The sequence below is a fragment of the Megalops cyprinoides genome, chromosome 3 (genome assembly GCF_013368585.1).
Source record: "Megalops cyprinoides isolate fMegCyp1 chromosome 3, fMegCyp1.pri, whole genome shotgun sequence".
Lineage (NCBI taxonomy): Eukaryota > Metazoa > Chordata > Actinopteri > Elopiformes > Megalopidae > Megalops > Megalops cyprinoides.
Genome location: NC_050585.1, coordinates 21,019,888 through 21,041,050, shown reverse-complemented (window position 1 = coordinate 21,041,050; position 21,163 = coordinate 21,019,888). Strand labels below are relative to the sequence as shown.

Below are 21,163 nucleotides of genomic sequence, written 5' to 3'. Positions count from 1 at the left end.
ATATATATGTGTGTGTGTGTGTGTGTGTGTGTGTGTGTGTGTTTCAATATTGAATGGATCCCTTTCTTTCTGTTAGTAAATCAGACAGTGGTTATTGGCAGATAATATACTCCAGTGTATTTACTGAAGGAATGTTTGGATGTGTGTGTACACAATGTGGATGAAGCATATTGCTGGGCTTTCCTATGTGTGTTTTGAAGGTATGCAATGTGTTTGTATGACAGTTTATGCAGTATGGCTGGGTGAAAAGTGTGTGTCTCTGTCTGGGTGTTTGTGTGTGTGTGTGTTTTAAACTGCATCTGGTATGTGTGATGAGCATTGGTCATATGCCAGAGCAGTATTGGGTCAGATTCCAGGGCTGTGTTGGGCCTTGTCAGAGGAATCCTGCAGTAAAACTCTTCTGCCTTACAGCTTCCAGGTCCTAAAGGTTCTTTTTCAGTGCTGTGGGACCTCAACGCAGAACAGGCCCCACCAACACGAAATGTCCTCACCGCTTTGCTGATCACTGCCTTGCCGCAAGGTCAACGGAACGCTGTAAGAGCGTAATGTGCAAGCTGCAATTCAACTCCCTCACAGTTCAACGCTACAGCACATTAAAGCGACAATAAATAAAAGGCTGTCATCTCGCTTGTCACCACGTGGTGGCACTGTTTTTCCACAAATTTTGGCGGAACCCCCTCGGATTTGAATAAATGTGATACTGTTTGGCGAATCGTGTGTTATTTATAACCCCCCCCCCCCCCTCTCTCTCCTAGCTACCTCCTCCCTTCTGATGTAGTGTCCCTGTAAATGACAGAGTGATGCAGTTTTCTGTCAGACAGTGTTTTGTGTGACAGGCATCACCTTCTTATGCAGTCTGACTTACTGTCCACTTTGTGGAAAATTAGTATGCCGTCTGTCTGCCCAAGGAGAGATTATGGTGCTGCTTTTGTTACCTCCTGCAATGCTGCACGGTTCTCGGTGTGAAACCATCTGTCCTTGAATGGTGTGTCTGTTGCAGTTTCCCTATGAAAATTTGCATTGGCTCAGCATACTCCCTATTCAATGTAATGAGTGCCCTCTCAGACCCCCTGACACCTTTCTCTAATCCCCTAATACTTTCTGAGATTTTCACATAACTGTCATTTCCTTCCTGGGTGGGTTTCTGGTGGACTTCCCATAGCTGCTTTATGCAGTTATGTTGTGAGTAGTGTGAAAGCTGTAGACCAGCACTGATTTGTGTGGAGTTGACTAAGGAATGCCCATTCTAAACGTGAGGCTTTAGATTTTGTGCTCTCCTATAATCCTGCGTTGGTTCACCTACTTTCCTAATTCTTCACCCTGTAGTAAATAATTATTACCTGTATGACTGTCCATAGGGTGCAGGTACACCATCTCCTTTATTACTGGGCCAGTCTGCATCCTGCATACGTTTGGCCCTGGACACCTGGATAGTGTTTTATTATCCTGGTTTGTGTCCATATGACTATGGGTTATGAGTGTCACTCCAAAAAGCAGTCAGGACAACTGATCATCCCCACACCAGCCACGTTCACAATTTCAGTTGGATTAATAAAGATATAAACAGCTACAATTACGCATTTGTGACATTTCACACTGTATGCCAGAGAAAGCTGTGTTTGTACATGAAAATGTCTAAGACAGTCTGGTCTATGAAACCAATGCGGTCTTCAGACTCTCAACCTCGTGCCCCACAGCATACCCACGTAAGCAGGCAAGCACACGTACACATACTCCCTGGCCCGTTTTCATTTACAAAGTAAGCGATTTGTATGTGTAAGCGACATCGAGTGTGTCTGTGCGTGCTCGCTCAGGTAACTATGACGTCAGTTGGCAAAGACTATTTTGCAGGTGTACGCGGGGGCAGGACTGTCGCCCTGCTTCCGGACAGAGGGAACGGGAAGGGGAAGGATGCGAGGAAAATGCGAGGACCGTCTCCGATTACTGTGGAGGGGAAAATCATAGTGACGAAACAATCTTCTTTGTGGTTTCACTAAAGAACCAGTGCTGTGCTGTGGGGGTGTGCAATACATCAAAGCGCCACCTTAATATACCGTAACGCATCTCTCGCGCTCGCTCCATCATCAACCAGTGCGACTCTCACTCACTCTCTCTCTCTCTCTCTCTCTTACACACACACACACACACACACACGCACGCAAACGCGTTGCTCGCGGCTCTGCCTAGCTGTAGAGTGTGTGTATATCGATGCTAGTCCGCACGGTCCTCCCTACCTGCGCTTCATTTCACCGCAAGCATCTGGAAAACATCACCGTCGAGGTGCGAGAGCAGGGGCTTAAAGGCAGTTTTACAAAAGAAAGCGGGATCCAAGCGAAACGCGGGGAACAAGAACAAGGACTCTGAGGGCGGCGGAGGAGGGGAGAGAGGGCGGATGTTATTTTGGTTCGGATAATGCTTGTTCGTCACCGCCGCTGCTGTTGGAGAACTGGACCAGTTGCGGATGGGTTGAGACACACCCCGTGGAGGTCCCGACACCGGGCCCCCGGGCTGTGTGCATTCTGGGCTGGTCTGCGGTGCTAACGAGGGTGATCCGGACAGACCGGGGGGGCCAAGAGAGAGAATGCAGGGGGTGACGGTGACCGGAGAGGCGCCAACTCTGAGCGGGGGCGGGAGGGAAGAGGTAAGACTCCGGAGTGTTTGTAAATAGGCGATAGATGTGTGTGTGTGTGTGTGTGTGTGTGTTGGGGGGGGGGGGGGGGGGGGGGGGGGCAAGGAAACTGGAGTTCGAAAAATAAACAGGGAGCTATTACACAATTCCCACCTCATAACAACTTATGAGAGACACTGTTTACACGTGCTACTACGTTAATGTATAATACAGTATAAGTGCATATCTGTATGTACTCAAAATGTCCAGGCATTTTGCAAAAGACACGTGTGAGTGTGTAATGGTGTATTATACGAGTAGTACACAGACCTTCAGGATGCGTTTGTGCGCCCGAAGGAATCGCCTTTTTGGCTTAGTTTCCATCTCTGTAGGATTCTGACAGATCAGGGTCGTACAAAGGAGAAAAAAGGGGGAGGGGCCGATCAATCTAGAAAGAGGAGACCAACCTGGTTGCCATGACGAAGACGCGAGGAAAGAACGTTTGTCGAATTAAAAAGATGCAATTAACACTAAAGATGAGCAGCTGTGCTGGGCGACAGGTGAAAACGTGCTGCACATCCGACAGCGCGGTTAACAAGTCCGTCCTCGGTGTGTATCAAAAGCTTACCGTTCTAATCAGAGAATAATTGATTACAAACAGTTTCGTGTAATGAATCGCTCGTTCAGAGTCACCTTTTTTGTTTTGGGAGTACCTTTGCTCTCATCTCTACCTCTGTCATTCTTTTTACTACTGTGTGCGTGAAGCCTTAAGCGCCTGCATTGCAGTCGAAGATCAGGCTCGCGGATAGTTTTTTTTTTTTTTTAGTTGCGTCCATCTTTCATCCGCCCCCTCCTCTGGTCTTTGGCACAAGACTTCTTTCAGTCGCTTCTCCACCATGCCCCCACCCCGAGTCCTACCATCTGCCCTTCACTCCAAGCATACCCCTGTTTCGGTTTAGTTTATCCGGGCTTTGTTGACGTGCTTGCCACTCTGTAACTATTCTCTTGTGGGTAATAGAATGTTAGGCTACACAAGGAAAATAACGGGATCTCGATACACCCGTTAACAGACGTTTATCATGCTATCGATAAGGAAGCTTTACAGATAATCGATGTCTTCAGTGTAATTACATTAAAGCCCAAAGGCCGGTTTTCCCAATAACCAATCCCTGTTTTGATCTCTGATCAAAGAAGGCACGTCACCAAACCCCCATTCATTCTCCCAACAACATGTCCACGTGCTGGCGCAGGGCTTCTCCTATCGCCCCAGGTCACTCACCTGCAAAACCACGCGGCACATGATTACATGCCAGAGATGTGATAACCCATGCTTATTCAGTCATGTTAATAGTCATTTATGAGCAGTAACATAGTTTTTTCTCAGCTTTGCGTGGGTCTTCACGTCCTTCTCAGAACTGGCTTAAACGCATTTCCCTTAATTAAATGCATACTTCATTAGACATACATTAAAAATCATACAAATGTAGACATTGAACAGTCCTTATATATGTATGTGATAAAATGGAGTAATTTCATATTCATGGTTCATCACTTCTGATAGGAGTAGCCATGTTATGGTCAGCTAGCACTCCCAGCCTTTCTGCTGCTCTGACTCTGAATCAAACATGCTGTTTTCACATTTTTATATGCATTTCATTTAATTGTTTCGCAGTACAGAAACTACCCAACATATCACTTAGATGGCTGAATAAATATGAAATTAATTTAACAATATGTTTGTTTATCCTGTAAATCTAAATTAAACTTGTAATGACTGATTTTGGTTCTTTCCTTATGTCATCCTTGCTGAGAGGAACTTAGTTTTGAATATTTATCATTTCTGATAGTCCTTCTAAAACATAATAATACCAAACTGTTTAAGTGAATGTTATTCATTAAATCCTTGTGTAAATCCTTGCCAATCCATATGCCTTCAATTTTAATGCCTTTTTGCTAAATTCCCCTGAATGGCTTACTGATCACAGAGTATCCACCTTTCACGTCACCCATTATCACAGTGAAAGAGTCTGCCTACAAATGAGAACCACAGAGGCAATGGCTGGGCCAAACCCTGAATAAAACCAGAGAACGTCCCCCATCATCATTATTATAGCGTCCACAGCAGGACTGGCCCACGTATTTAACATTTTTTCTAGTTACTATTTTAAGTGATTAATATCAGAAAGTTGCTGTAAGACCATCAGCTGTTGCTTTATATGGAAGAATTAAATCCTTACAACAGTAAAAAGATGTTTTGAAAACCTCATGTTAGCTAAATGTGTAAGGCACAGCTGCCAATTTTTAAAAATCCCATAAAAATCTATATGTTTTATCATTAATGTTGGCTTTTCTCATCCATGTTTTATTATAATTACGAGTAGTCGGGCAACACCAGACTCCAGCAGACAGATATTTATAATAGGATATTTACCTCTCAATCTGGAGCAGATTGCCTGTTTTCAGTTTGGCCTGCTGTGTCACAACGTTTCTGCCTCAGGGCATTACTGACCTCTGATAGGGTGACCTTTATGAGTTCAAAACCCAATGGGGTCAAAACGTTTGGCTGGTAGTCAATGAGATGCCTTACTTTGAATAGATGTGCAAGTTGTAGAGGGCTAAATAAAGACCTTCCCCAGACAGGGGTGTTTTGACAAGTGACATCAAAGACACAAGGCAGGGTGGCATACCGGTTAATTACCTTTGCTAATAAACTGTATCCATTTTGCTCATGTGGCAGCTATCAGCTGAAAATATTTTGGCTGTGGACATATATATGCTTTATCAGAAGACATTATATTTCCTTCTTCATCTGCGTTGTCACAGAGGAAATGGACACCTTCATACGGAATGAATCGCTGTATCAACAGCTTTCCTTCAATCAATACATGGGAATCCATCCCTAAAATTAGCTGTGGGTTTTTCCCTACAGATTCTGAAGGGAAGAGGTGAAATTGTAGGATTGTACAGATTCAGTCAAATTGGAGAGTAAGTTATATTAAATACAGCCTTTAAAAGGACAGGAAAATTGCATTCCCTTATCTGGGTAAGTGGAAAATAATGTTAATATGAAAATTGATGGTGTGGAGTCGCAATTAAGAAGATTGCTTTGAGCTCTAAAGGTTGTGCCTTTAATTCCTTAGTGATCCTTATAAACATAAGGTCCAGGACCTAAGCTTCTTCAGTAAATGTCCTGCTGTGTACAGATGTGTAGTATTTAAAATGTAGGGTTGGTAAATCCTGTTAGAGTAGGATGTCTGCCAAGCAATTAAAAGGACAGTGTAGGATTCACATACATTAATATGTTACGTGAAAATATTTGGGTTACAGTCTAAAATGCTTATCCAAAAAGCCAACTCATTGGCTTTTTGGTTGATGTGAATGTTTGCTATGTGTGTTTTTGTGCATGTTTGAGAGAGTGCATCTGTTTGTGTGTGTGCGTGTGCGCACATGTGTGAGACAGTGTGCGTGTGGTTTTGTGTGTGTGTGTGTGTGTGTGTGTGTGCACGAGTGTGTGTATATGTGTGTGCATGCATTTTCTGGTGGTGGCACACTGAATTCAGCAGATATATGTGATTATTTCAGATGCCCCACAGGTTCAGGGCAGGTTGCTCCAGTGCTTTGAAGCTGGAGCTGTGAGTCAGAGGGGCTGCAGCCCAGCATGGAACATGAGCAGGAGAGTAAAGCAAAGCCATATTGACTACCTCAAAGGGCCGGAGCACCTCTTCCCTGCAGAGGGCTGCTTTGAGCAAATTCATTCATTTTTATTCACTCATTTGGCAGAGGCTGTCATCCAGAGTGACTTTCAAGGCCACCATGGTAAGACATCTAAGTACTGCAAGATCAAGGACATAGGCACTGTATAAGTACTATAGGGGTACTACATTGCAAGTAACACATTGTGAGAAAGGATCTTCTTGGATGAGCACACAGCTAATCTGATACAAGCATATCACAGTGTTTTAAGTGTTCATAAAGTAATCCCTAATCACGTAGCACAGGACGTGTCTAACAAGGAATCATAACAGCAGCCATAAGACCTATATAACCTTACATCACACCAGCACACAGTGCCTCCCTCTGATCTCTTCCACTGCGTCAGACCTCCCTCCGGGAAAAAGGGCTGCAGTGCTCTCATTAACAGGGTGCCGGTTGCGCACTGGTTCTGGGAAAATAGGCCTGGTCTGAACAGGTGGGTTGTGAGCCAAAGGTGGAAGATCATGAGTGATTCTGCAGCAAAGTGGAACAGAATCTGACATGTCATCCTGGCAGTGCCTCCGTGAAAGCAAACCTTAGAGAGAAGGACAGATTCATGCCTCTCTACAGCGTGGAAAAGACTGATGAAAGACTTTCTGTGAAATCAGAACAGAAGAAGAGTAGCAGAACAATGTATTTTTTCTAGAACTTGTAGTATTTGAATGTTGTGCTTTCTTTTATAGTTGTGTCTTGTTTACCTTTAGGGCTTTTCAGACAATTCTTTAATAAGATCTTGAGAGAGGAGGATGAAAGAGGGAGTGATCACGGTCTGTCAGATGAAAGAGGGAGAGAGAGAGAGAGGAAAGGAAAAACTGGGGAGAGAGGGAGAGAGAGGGAGAGATGCAGAAAGCAGCCATGTAAGAGAGGAGGAGAGAAAGACGGGAAGAGAGAGGGCAAGAGAGGCGGTTGTTTTCGAGCTGCATTCTATCCCTGGGGAGGTACTTTTATCCCCCCTCCCCTTCTTCTCTCTCTCTCTCTCTCTCTCTCTCTCTCTCTGCCCACACTCTGTGTTCTGTTTTCTCTGCTTGCTCTGTTTCTTTTCTGCCTTTGTATCCATCCCTTGTTCACATTCCCCCCTCCCACATTAAAATAAAGTAAGACTGGTTGGGATTGCATGTTTACCTGGCACAAGGGCACAGTTTACCTGGCGTGAAACAGCCTCACCTTTTATGTCACATGGGTAGAAGTCATTCTTGCAGGTATTTTGAAACAAGCTACCCATTTACAACCACAGTTATACCATCTGCAGAAATTAAAAGGCATATCTCAGTTTATCAACATGTAGAATGTAATGAGAAAACCTGTTGTTGCAAATTACTACAAGATTTGATTATTAAAATTTTCATCAGCAATCATGCAGGATTTCTTCATTTGATTAAAAAACACTCTCCTTCTCATTCACTCTGTCATTCCTACCTGTTAATCTCACAGCTTCTGTTACAGTCTGATCAATAGAAAGAGAGACAGAGCAAGAGAGATAGGGAGATGTCAAAAAGAGGCTTAGGAACTCCATTATTGAGTTTTAGTAATGGTAGTATTCAGGTATTTTCTGTGGTACCAGTGCCTTCAGCAGGAGCTGCTTGTAGTTAATGTTTCATTCTCCCTGTTGTTCTGCAAAGTGCAAAGCCTTGCATGTCTTTTAGCCTCTGTCACTCTGACTTCAGCACTTGTCAGGACTATTGAAATGTGTGTGTGTGTTAGAGAGAGTGATTGTGAATGTGTGTATTAGTTTCTGGTGCTTGCATGTGTGTATGTGTATTTGTGTGTGTTTATATGTATGTGTGCATGTATGTGTTAGAGTGAGTGTTTGTACATGCTTAGGTGCACATGCGTGTGTGTACATGCGTGTGTGTGAGTCTGGTTAGCAAGTGTGTGTGCATATGTGTGTGTGTGTGTGTATGATGTTTGTGTGTGAGCAAGAGTGAGTGGTTGTGTATCTGTGAGTAAGTATGTGTGTTGTGTGGTACGTGTGTGTGTACACATATGTGTGTGAATATGTTTGCGCATGTGGTTAGAATGAGTGAGTGTGTGCATGATGTGTGTGTATTGTTATGAGTTAGTTCATGGTCTGTCAGAGTGTGTCTGGACTCATCACTGTCGCAGTGTCACAGAGAAGGAGATATGCTGACTGGGCACCAGGAGAGACTGGCGAGGACACCCATGTCATTCTCTCTCTCTCTCCCTCTCCCTCTCTCTCTGTCTCTGTCTCTTCCTAAATTTCCATTTCACATTCATTTGCCTTTACTGCCATGAGAAGTGTATACCTATGCTGCCAAAGTATGGGCTAAAACATCAAACAAACGGAATGATAAGATATTAATAAAATTGAAATAAAAAGATAAATGATTTAAAGGGATAAAATCTTATTAAAATAACCAAGGGCCATGAGTTTAACAGCTCTTTATTTTATTTCTTTTATCACCCACTGTCTCTCAGATTGTAGCAGGGGCCACACATTCCCTCTCCCCCCACAAATGAAGGGAAGTCTCTGGGAGCTTCTCAGATTCAGGACAGGTCTCCCCTGTTTTGGGGAGGTACAGTATCCTTGTCTCCCTGTACTTACCTCATTTCCTCAGGAGGTGCAACGTCTCCACCTCTTGAAACAAAGCACAGCCTGTCCTGTCTGGATAGTCATGTCTGCTGGTGTCTCAATGGCCGGGTTGTACTCACTCAGTCTGTATTATACCAGCGTTTTCCTGTGCTTGTGGATTTTACCATGTTCGGATCGGATGGTAATTTACATTGTTTTTTGATTTGTGTGTTCCAATGAATGATATAAATTATTTTTTGGTGCGTTATAATTTGCTTGATTTAAATTGTATTTGTTATTGTGCTGTCCTGAGGCTGCTTGGTGTTAGTAGATGTTGGTGTAGTGAGCCTCAGGGCCAGCCGGCCGAGGGGACGCTGTTCTAGTCTCAAATACTGGCATTTCTGGTCTTATTAATGATAGACATGGGGATTGACATTTCATGTCAGTTAAAAGTGGGTATTGGACTAATTCAGTCCTACGTGTACTGTAAATAATTTTCCTCAGAACCTGTGGGATATTTTTACAGAGCTGTGCATGCAGGGATTCTGTCGGGTGTTTCTCCCATTCAGAAAAATCCTTCTCTGTGAGCAGACCCCACACCTCCCTGCCACAGAGGGCAGTCAGCTGAATGACTGAGACGTAAAATTCCCTGTGGGCTTTCTCTTTCAGCTCATCCATTTCATTCAGTGTTTGTTCCCCTGACGTCTGAGTCTCGACTCAAACACCATAATTTTTGTTTTTGACAGGGCCCAGTTCCAGCAGTACTCCTCGAGCAGATTCAACCTCTGCTAAAGCCCTTGATCATTGGGTGACAGCAGAACCAGGTCCTCTGTGTGGGGCAAGAATTACTTTCTCAAACAGAGAGCGCCTTGGTGCAGCAGATTGCTCCAACACTGTTGCCAGTTCATTTATATAAATGTTGAGTTATGCTGGACTGCAGCCCTGTCTCACTTCAGTGAAATAATTTATCCTTTTGTCACCAAATTTTACTCAACACTTATTTCTTTTATTTTTTTATAAAGTTTTTAGAATGTCATATATTTTACCCCCCTGCACCAGCTTCAAGGGGTTTTTATCTGAGAAGGTAATATGAAGCTGATGACTGACTGTTCAGTTTAAGCATTTTATTGGAGATGTAGCTCCTCCTGTAGCTTATGGCTGCAGTGTTTGTGCATCTCATTGTGGATTCTGTGTGGCCCCCCGGCTTTCCTGGGATTGAGTTCCTCACAGTCTTGCTTTTAGCTCCAGCCCAGAAATAGCAGACTCGTGTGGATTCTGCAGGCCAGACAGAATAGTTAATGCTCAACTGTTTAGTTTTCACAAATATGAGCTTGGTTTCTTTGGTGAAATTTGTTCATAAAGACTTTCTAAATGGTCTTTCCATATATCTCCATGTCGGATGTGTGTTTGTTCTTGGTGTTGTTTGTTTAGAATATTCCAGTTTTCATTTGTTTGAACCTACAGACTCCAATGTTTGTGTCAGTCGTCTTTTGTGAAAATCATTCTCTTTTCATTCTGAGCATGTGGTTGTGTGACTCAAGTGATTCTGCATAATTTAGACATAAATCATGTTGATTTCTATGTTTTTAAGTGGATAACTGTTTTTCTTCATCTTTGCCGAACCATCCTTCATGTTTTGTGTCTTAATGACAGAACTGAGACTGGATTTTCTCATTTGAAACGTGATAATTCTATTGTGGTACACATTTCAAGTAGAGATTTGGTTTGAACTCCTCTTTATTGATTACTGTCTGTGTCCCATAACAGATTCCTCTCATTTTAATACATAATGTGTGTATAGTTTTATATAGCGTTGCATACTAGGCTTTGGTATGGTTTGTTTAGAGCATTACGTTTGTGGTGACACACCCGTCTCCTATTTTGGAAAGGTCTGCAATCTGAGTCCTTGTGTTTTCCCTCAGCAGGTTGGGTTTCAATGCCCTCTTTACATTCTTGGGGGTGGGGATTATCCTTTCAGATTGATCAATGTATCAGTTCTTAACTGTCAAGCTAATTGTCACTTGCCTAAAGAGGAATATAATGGAGCTTTACGGTATTTTAATAGCTGTTTTCAATGTTCAGTTTCTAGTCTTAGGTTTTAAAGACTTGGCGTACCTGCTTGAGGGTTTTGTTTCCTTTTTTTATCTATGACTTTGAGTCATTGATCTATTTTTAATTATCTCCAGTGCTTCTTGTTTTTTGTGTTTATTTTAATTCCTCTCAGCTTGCTTTTCCTTGAAACATTGACTTCCTTGAAGTTTTTCCTGTCACTGTTCCTGTCTTGATAGAGGCAGTTTATAGAGACATTTTCCTTTATCTAGCAAACAAATCTGTCCATTTTTGTAGGATCTCAAATTAAGCATGTCTGCATTCACTTGTCTCTGTCTTTCCCAGTTCAATTCTTTATTTGCATGATAATACAAAGTATGTATTTTCAACAACCAAAGAAAAAAAGCATCAAGAAGACCTCAACCTAGGCTGAAATAAAATATACAATAATTGTAATAATAATGATATAATAATTCATTATTTCGTTGTGTGAAAAGATAAAGTTTGTGAACACTTAAGAAAGGACACAGAAGGTTCTAGAATGATGATTCCCTGAAATAAAGTAGCATGCAGTCGCGCTCCATGGCGGCTGATGTTGTCTTGTTGCTGTCGCTGCATTCAGTACTATCTGATGGCTCAGCTGGCTTTGATATCTGTCAGTTCCCTTGGTGATGTCCACACTGTCTGAGAAAACAGACACACAACTCTTGCAAACGGCCTCTTGCGTGAATCACTCTTGCTCTTCCATTAGACAGAAGAGCGGTTTGTCTGTTTTCCCTCATTTTATTTCCTGAAGCGTTTCTTCATGCAAATTCTCCTTCTCTGTGCTGTGGCAGAATAGAAGTCCGTTCAGTGCTTTTGTGCTATGGTACGGATCTGCCCTGAGACCTGTTAAGCGCTGTGGTTCTCATGCAGCAGAGTGGGCTGTCATTAATGAATGTTTGCAGGCCAGCTTTGGTGTGGGAGTTGCATCAGGTTGTGGAGATGGCCATGTGTCGAGCCACCAGTTATGACCATCATTTCTCCTCTGCCCAGATTTCCCTGGAACTGCAAAGATTTGAATTTTTGGAATGGAATGGAATGGAATGGAAATTGTGCCTGTTTTCCCTGTGTTTTTTTGGTAGTTTGTCTCTTTTTCACCATCTTGTTCTTTCTCTCCTCTCGTCTCTCTCTCTCTCTCTGCCTCTCCCTCTCTCTCTCTCTCTCTCTCTCTCCATCATTTGCTCTCACTCTCTGTCTCTCTTGAGAGTAGCTAGCTTGCTGGTACAAACCTCATGAGACATGCAGGTTGTCTCCCTGACACCCGTGTGCTCACACGCACACACGTTTGCACATGCATGCACTCATACTCACACTGACATACACACTCACAGTCGCATACACGGGCAGACACACACACACACACACACACACACACACACACACACACATACACACACACACGTGCACGTTTGTGGCAATACAAGCTCACATTCACAGTCCAGCTCACAGGATGCTCTCAGTCTGAGAGCGCCTCCTCTGAAGGAAACTAAATAATTGATTTTATGTGAGTGCCACCGAAGGGCTGCAGGTGCTTTATATTTAGACGCATTTGTTATTCATGTGCACGGTGCTGCGTGCTCTCATGTGCTCCTCCACACATGTGCAGAGCACTGCTTATGTCAGACGTGCACTGCACACTGCACCTATTTACAGACAGGCCCATCCTGCCCAAATAGGCCAGTGGCTTCAGCGGGTCTGCTTCTCCCAGAGGAAGCTTTCAGAAGGGAGGAGGAGAGAGGCTTTTTTAAGTCTGAGAGGAGCATCCTCGTGAAGATACTAAAGTGAGTTTTTCACAAAAGAGATATCCATCACTGGCAGTGCCTTTGAGCAGAGTTTATTCTCCCGGCTCTGTTCCCCACACACACACCCAGTCGCTCTCTTTTTCACCCCCCCCAATCCCTCCCCCTCCTTTCCTCTCTCTCTCCCTTTCCACAGTCCCTCTGTCTCCTTTACTCTCCCTATCGCTCACCACCTGCTTTTCCTCTCTCTCTCTCCCTCTCTCTCTTCTTTCTCTTTTTGTCCTTCTCTCCTCCTTTCCACTCTTTCTCCCTCTGGACTGTCTCTCTGTCTCCTTTCCTCCCCTTCTCTCATCACTCTCCCTCCTTTTCTTTCTCTCCAGCTCTCTTTTTCCTTCCTTCCCTGTGTCTCTCCCTTTCTCCCTCTCCACTTCCTCTCTCTGTCTCCTTTCCTCCAGCTCTCCATCACCCTCCCTCCTTTTCTCATTCTCTCATTTCCCCTCTACACTTTCTCTCTCTCTGTCTCCCTTTGATGTTTTCATGGTGCCATTTTTCAAATGCCTTTTTGATGAATAATTGATCAGTGATAATGTAACCCATTTTGATGAAGTGGAGGGGGTGGGAGGGGCACTGACTTTAAACAGATTTATATTGAATAAAGCAACTTTATTACACCGAACATTGCAATCATGACTGCATTTCAGAACACAGAATCCAAAATGGAAGACTGCTTTTACATATCCAAATCATGTTTGTCCACAGAAACATGCATGTGTCTTCTAGAAAGCAATGTTTGTGTGGAATTGCAACAATGGAATTAGAGCTTGTGAAAAGTATTTCTTTACCTGCTAGTCAGCTCCATATTATGCCTTCCGTCTCTCCCTCCCTCTCTCTCTTCTTCACTCCCTCTTTCCCTACGCCCCCTTTTTTTCTCCTCTCTTCTCTCCATCCTCTGTCTCTCTCGCTCACTTCATCAGTTCAGTTCAAAGGTGCTTCACGGTTACGCGAAATATGAAATGTAAGCAGCCAATTATGTATAACTGTAGTACAATGCAAAACACAGATATATTCATACAAACGCATGTGCATGTGTATATGCAAGTTGAACATAAATAAGTAGGTATATAAAGTGAGGTATAAAATACATTGCTACAGTCAGACCCGCCCTCCTCCTCTCTGCACTATTTCCTGTGTAAGTGCAGAAATGTCTGATCGCTAATTGGAAGTAGAAGTCCAGCATTGGCTCATTACGATAAGCACACACAGACGCCTGCAACTGTTGCATTGAGAAATGGCTCTAATTAACTTCCCGTCTCCCTGCCAGGCCATGTGCCCCCCCCCAGGTACACTCTATGTTTCCCATTCAGGAGCGATTACGCCCTCACTCCCCCGCCAGGAGGGGTTCTGCCTCCATGCCTTCAGCCTGGCACATTTCGGGCAAATCTGCCTTTCACTGATGCAAACACTCACATTGAGGCCAACGACCTGGCTGTGAGGTGTGTGTGTGTGCGTGGGGAGATCTGTTCATGTGTGAGTGTGTGTGTGTGTGACTATTTGTGTGTGTGGAGATCTGTTCATGTGTGACTGTGTGTGTCTGTGTGTGAAAGTGTGTGTTTGTGTAGAGGTGTGTGTGTTTGTGTCGAGGTGTGTGTGTGTGTGTGTTAGTGTGTATTTGTGTGTATGTGTGTGTATGTGTGTGTTAGTGTGTGTCTGTATGTGTGTGTGTGTGTGTGTGTCGAGGTGTGTGTGTGTGTGTGTGTGCGTGTGAAAGTGTGCGGTAGAGGCCATGTGACTGCTTTCGTGCGTGTGATGCAGAGAGATGCTGCTCTCACTCTTTCTGTCACTGCTTCTGTGAGTATCCTGCTGCTCTCCGTGTGAGAAAGCCTTTTCTCTGGGTGTCGGTTGGCATCAGTTCAGAGAGATGCCATATGGCCGCAATACCACTAACTGCCACCAGAGGAGGGGAGGCAGCAGAGAGCAAAAAGCACTGGCTGATCTGAGATGCATCTTCTCCTGCCCTGCTATAACTGTGCCTTTCAGTGAGGGGGGAGTGGCGCGGTTTGGGTTACACGCAACCAGGAAATGACTGCCTTCCCCTTGAGACAAGCAGGGAACAGCCTACTGCGTTACAAACGAAGGGGGCGCCTCTCATGACCTCAGAAGGATTTGATTCGATTGCATTTTTGATTACAGGGTTCTATACGGTGCGCTGTACGTCAGTGATTTAGATGGCTGTGATTGTGTTCTTTTGTCATTGTGGCATTGTGCGTGAGATCTGGTGCTGTAGTTTTCGTTCCGCAGAGCAGTCCAAGGTTAACGCCTTCCCTCTCTTTGTCTCCTCTGCTTCTCCCTCTGTCCCTCTCCATTCCTCTCCTCCTGCCCCATATCGACCGGCACACACACACACACACTCATATTCACATACCCATTACACACACTTTCCTCCCTTGATCCATCTCACTCTCTCTTGCTTGCTTTCTACTCTCTCCTCTCGTCCTCCCTACGCACCATCCTACCTTTCTCTTCTCCAATTCCCCTCCCACCAACCTCTGCCCCCACTCTCCAACCCCCCCCGCACTGCCCCCACCACTCCTTCACCTTCACCTCCCCAACCGCTGTACCCCATCTCCACCCTCTGACATCCCTGACCCCCCACATCCTACCCCACACACATACGCACGCACACACTCATACTACCCTCCCCCACACACATCCTTACCCCACCACACACACTCACACCCCCACTCCCCAACTTACATCCTACCTCCCCCCACACACGCACTCACACCCCTCACTCTCACCCCACGCCCCCAATTCACATCTTCCCCCCCAACACATGTACACACACTCATACCCCCCACCTCCCCCTCCTCGCCTCTCCCTCCCCCTCCCCCCCGCCCCGCAGCAGCGGCCCCTGAAGCAGTCTCTGAGTGGCTCCCTCTGCAGGGACTCGCACTGGAAGTGCCTGCTGCTGACCCTGCTGATGCTGGGCTGCTTCGCCACGCTGGCCTGGTGCTCCCTCTGCCGCATCACCGTCATGGCCTCCGACGACCACGGCCCCGCCCTGTACTACGGCGACCGCGCCCGGCTCTACCACGACAGCCCCTGCTCCAGCGGCTACGTCTACATCCCGCTGGCATTCCTGGCCATGCTCTACGTGGTCTACCTGGTGGAGTGCTGGCACTGCTACTCCAAGACGGCCTCGCTGGCGCGCGTGGAGATCAGCGAGGTGTACGAGCGCGTGCAGCGCCTCCAGCAGGCCACGCCCTGCATCTGGTGGAAGGCCATCAGCTACCACTACGTGCGGCGGACGCGGCAGGTGACGCGCTACCGCAACGGCGACGCCTACACCACCACGCAGGTGTACCACGAACGCGTCAACACGCACGCGTCCAGCTCCGAGTTCGACTACACGCGGCACGGCGTCAAGGACGTCTCCAAGGAGCTGCTGGGCCTGCTGGAGCACCCGGCCACCCGTCTGCGCTTCACCAAGTGCTTCAGCTTTGCCAGCGCCCGCGCCGAGGCCGCCTACCTCACACAGCGCGCCCGCTTCTTCAGCGACAACGAGGGCCTGGACGACTACATGGAGGCGCGGGAGGGCATGCACCTGAAGAATGTGGACTTCCGCGAGCACATGCTGGCCTTCCCGGACCCCGCCCGGCCGCCCTGGTTCTCGCGCCGCCGTGTCTTCTGGTTGGCGTCCGCCCTGCTGCTGTCCTGGCCACTGCGCGTGGTGTCCGAGTACCGCACTGCCTACGTCCACTACCACGTGGAGAAGCTGTTCGGCGAGAGCGAGGACAGCGAGGACAACGACGGCGGCGAGGCGGCAGGGGGTTACCGGCCGGCGGAGAACGGCGGGCCGGGTCTCCGGCTCATCTCGCGCGTCAACACGGTGGACATGACGGAGCTTGAGTGGCACATCCGCTGCAACCAGCAGATGGTGCCCAGCTACTCGGAGGCCCTGTTGATGGACGTGGGCTCGGCGGGGGTGTCTGCGCACGCCGCAGGGGGCATGGGGGGCACCGTGGCGAGCACCGTGGCCGCCATGGCGGGGGCGGCCGCCATGCACAACTCAGGCTACTTCCTGCAGAGCTGCCCGCGTTGCCGCCGATCCACCAGCAGCTCCTCGCTCCCCTGCCGGGTGCGGGGCAACGTGGCGATGGGCGCCAGCGCCCTGCCCAGCGGGACAGTGGCCGGGGGCGGGGCCAGGCTGGCACCGAGCCGCAGCGGCTTCTCGCTGGGCCGCCTGCACACGGGGAGGCACGCCAGCCTCTTCCACTCCTGGAGCGTGGGTGGAGCCCTCGGTGGGAGGTGGGATGAGGGGGGTGGCGGTGGGGGTGGGGGCGGGGGCGTTGGGGGGTTCCTGGGTTTGGGGTCTCGTCAGGACGAGGAGAGCAGGGGCGTGCTGGAGGGACAGGGGGATGAGGATGATGATGATGAGGAAGAGGAAGGGAGGAGAGGGCCAGAGCAGGACCTTGAGGTGGGGCTGGGGGCGGACAGGGATGGAGAGAGGGACAGACCTCCAGCCTACCATGACGCACTCTTCTTCCCCGTGCTGATCGTACATGGGGATGAGAGCTGTCATGGAGAGGACGCCCCCATGAGGCTGGGAGGAGTCAGTGCAGAGAGAGACGGATGAGAACAGAGCGAAAGAAAGGGGGGAGGAAAGAGAGAGAGAGTGAGGTGGAAAAAATAGAGAAGGAACCCAGAGATCTGTGTGAGGATGGAAAAGAAAGGTGAGAGGGAGGAGGCACAGGAAGTACAGGAAGTAACTGGTCTCCCTAAAATGGGAGGAGAAGAGAGAAGCAGTGGAGTGGTTGTTCTCTGTGTGTCCTTCCCTCATCAGGAAAAACTGAAAAATGTCTCCCCACGCAAGAAAAACAAGCAAACAACGCATAAGAAAGACTCTACACTTGCTCATGAAGGTAGAAAAATCATTTGAATCTGGGAGCCAGAGATCTCTTAGCACTGGAACAGAGAGTAACCTATATTGCCTGGAGAACAGTGACACAGTTAAAAATAATCATCTAAGCAGTTCACAGGCGCAGGACTGGAATGTACTCTGCCTCTCTCCCAATGGGATCTGCTGTCTGTCCCAGCAGTCTGCTCTGGACAAATCTCAGTCACGACTCACGATTCTGATTCTGAGTCACAGCAAAAGATCAAGTCCAATCTATAAAATAAAAAAGGATGTGATCTACCAGCAGCTCCTCAAGCTCATGATATGCTGGATTTCATTTAGTCACAACTACAACATAACAACTGAAGAACATCAGCCTTTGAGTTCTATGTGTCCTTCATTATATAACCATGTAGTTAATAAGATAGCAGACATTTTGAATTGAAGGAGGTGCAGTTAGGATCCTCCAGGTCTGTATCTCAGTGCTTAGTGCTGAGGATGATGGGCTTTACAGAGCGTGCTGGACCTCTCTGCTGCTGATCGGACCGGACCTCCTTAAAAACGGCCTTTTCAAATCGGAGATCCACATTGGGTCTCTCCTCCACCTCTCCCTTATATTCGATCGGCAGGAAATACAAGCATTTATGTCTCCCTCTAAGGCAACTTGGACATTTGATATGAAAATATATTTGAAACAAATAAAAATACCCATGGTGCACTCTGCTCTGCAGGAAGGGAAAATGGCGCCGGTCCCTTTCTGGATTCTTGGTTGTGCGACGGACAGGGTTGGGTGTGATTGTATGAGAGATGAACCGTCCTGGCCCTGCCTCCCTGAGACAGGACAGGAATCTGTACAGAGGGGCAAGTCCCCTCTCCAGGGTGTCTGCTAAAAAGAGGAGGAGGGAAAAAAAGCCTGTTTGACTGTTTGGGAGAAGAGGGGGTTAAGGAAAGGAGGGGTGAACGATGGCCCTCCCTGACTGTTTGGTCTGGCACATCAGCTGTCACCACTTGCTCTTTCTGCTGAGCGATCTCTCCATCTTTCTGCTTTAGTTTCTCCTTTGCCTCACCATCTTGTAGTCTTGTATCTGGTTATGTTTCTTCACTTGCTTTACTGCTGAATGTTGCGTTATGGGGAAAGGTTATAATCGTGTTCACCAATAACGTACTGTACACAGGCAACATGCACACACAAATACATCAAATGCATGCACACAGATACATATACACATATATGCAATCTAGAACACACATATACACACGCATACAATCACACACAAACTCACATAACCACACGTGCAATCAAGTACACCAAATATGTACACACACACACACACACACACACACACACACACAAACATGTGCACACTCATACAATGCAGATGCCCATTCACTCATTTACACCTTATTCATAGAAGGACAATGCTGTATGAGTAAGTGAATCAGAGACTCAGTTAGTGAATCAGTTTATGATTAGTTAATCAGTGCCTGTGGAAATGAATGGGACTTAGTCAGAGATGCAGTCAGTTCTACTGCTGCTTCCTCCAGTTCCAGCCAAAATAAGCAGGAAATGGTCAAAAACCAGTCAATAACAAACATTAAACATTCAGTAGGATCTGAATGGTCAAAACACCATATGAGAAAAACACCTCTCTGCTGAATGCATTCAGATGTTGTTGGCACGACGTGTATCAATTGTGGAATGTTCTCCTTTTGTAAGAGCAATGGTGTTTTGGTGAGTGAGAGGGAGATGGTTCTAGCTCTCAGATGCAGTTCAGCATCGTCGTATATACTTTTTTGATCTCTGGCATATCTGTGGGTTGTTGTTATTGTCAGAGTGGCTGCCTCTATGGGAATGTTACTTTCACATGTGTGTCCATTCTAGAGACACAGAGCCCCCCATACAAAGCACATTTACACGTTTAATGCACAATGTACACAAGCGAACACATACAGTACACGCACACTCGCATGCACGCACTTGGGCACAGTCGCATGCGCGTGTGCACACACACAGCCACACACACACACACATACGGGCACATATACATACACACAAGTACCAGCACATATCCCAGCAAAGCTGAACATATCACGCACACATTCTGACGTGAGCAGACATAACAGTAGGCAAACACATACACAAACACACCCACACACACATCTACAAAAGCTCAACCTCAAGCAAATAAGAGGGGCACACACACGTGTACATGGACACATGGTTGAGCACAAATACACAGAGAAGCAAGCAGAGCAGGGAAGTCTGTGAATGTGATACTTAAAGTGTACAGACCTGTAAATGCACTGAATGAATGTACTAGCACAGCACAGTGGTGCGTCTTATGGTGAGTGTGTTAGGAGTGTGTGTGTGTGTGTGTGTGTGTGTGTGTGTGTGTGTCAGGGAGGGGGGGCAGGTTGGGTAAACTCAAGAAAGCTCAGCAACACGCTCAAAACTACACCAGTTACTGAAACAATTACTAATGCTATTACTACTACTACTACTAGTCCTTCTACTACTTTAAATGTGAATGATGATAATGAATATACTAATAAACTCAAACTGCTTGATATAACAGCAAGTGTCTTTATGTGGGTTTTATGTGATGCTGAATGTTTAGCAAGTTGCAGAGAGGAAGGTCTGCTTGTGGCGGGGGTTGGGAGCAAGGTGTGAGCCGTGATTGGAGCTCTGCCAAGTTTCTGCAGTGTGAGGTGGGCAGAGAGGCAGCAGCACACACAACCTGAAAGGGATCGCTTCCATCTCATTGGTCTTGGTCATGATGGGCGGGACTATGCTGTAGCAGTAATGATAAGGACTAGTCGCCCAGAGGTTGCCAGCCTTATACACAGACAGGCTACTGCTATTTTAACCTCTGTTCAAGGTACTTAATTTGCCTGCTTCTGTAAATATCAGGTGTGAAATGTTATATCGACACCATGGAAGTGTCCTCTCACTTTGCCCACTTTGCTCCTGGTCACGCATAACTGACCTGCTCCACTGTAATCAGCACAAAACTGACCGAACGGTCATCTTATTGACTGCACACATTTTCTCGGCCGCTCCAGCTGGGATTTCTGCCAAAAATGTCCATCCTGAAGGAAGTCAGCGGTGTAGATACCCTGCCCTCATCCCTGTCACTCGACTTAAACCCACAGACCTGTGACGAGGTGAGGGATAACAGGGTAGGGATGAGACCAAGTATCCCACCATAACATCACTTTGTGTGTGTGTATCCCTTTATGTCTGTATGAGTGAGAGGGAGGGGTTGAGTGTGTGTGTGTGTGTGTGTGTGAGAGAGAGAGAGAGAGAGAGAGATGTTTTATCTTTGGATCGATGCAGAGAGAGGGAGGGGGAATGGATTCGTTCTCTTTCTGAGAATACCTTGTGTGGGTGTGGATTTGTGGGTATTTTTGATATATAGTTGTAAATTCAGGTTGATGTGTATGTACTGTATATGTCTGTGTGTGTGTGTGTGTGTGTGTCTGTTTGACCTGAATGACAGCAGCTATTGTCTCTGATTGAAAATGGAAAAGTGGCTTCAGGCTTT

At 46.5% G+C, this 21,163-nt stretch overlaps 1 protein-coding gene across 1 annotated transcript; it reads left to right on the top strand.

The window, feature by feature from the left end:
• The first annotated feature begins 1,889 nt into the window (after positions 1 to 1,889).
• LOC118775734 (transmembrane protein 151A) lies at positions 1,890 to 20,095 on the top strand. The gene is made up of 2 exons (XM_036525791.1): positions 1,890 to 2,641; positions 15,624 to 20,095. Exons 1-2 carry the CDS (start codon positions 2,582 to 2,584, stop codon positions 17,355 to 17,357), a joined length of 1,794 nt encoding a protein of 597 aa, XP_036381684.1. The 5' UTR covers positions 1,890 to 2,581; the 3' UTR covers positions 17,358 to 20,095.
• The last annotated feature ends 1,068 nt before the right edge of the window (positions 20,096 to 21,163 follow it).

Bases quoted from the DNA above. Each gene is read 5' to 3' on its own strand.
- LOC118775734 (XM_036525791.1), top strand. From the start codon at position 2,582: ATGCAGGGGGTGACGGTGACCGGAGAGGCGCCAACTCTGAGCGGGGGC. The intron at 2,642-15,623 runs GTAAGACTCCGG...CCCGCCCCGCAG, and splicing joins GCGGGGGCGGGAGGGAAGAG to CAGCGGCCCCTGAAGCAGTC.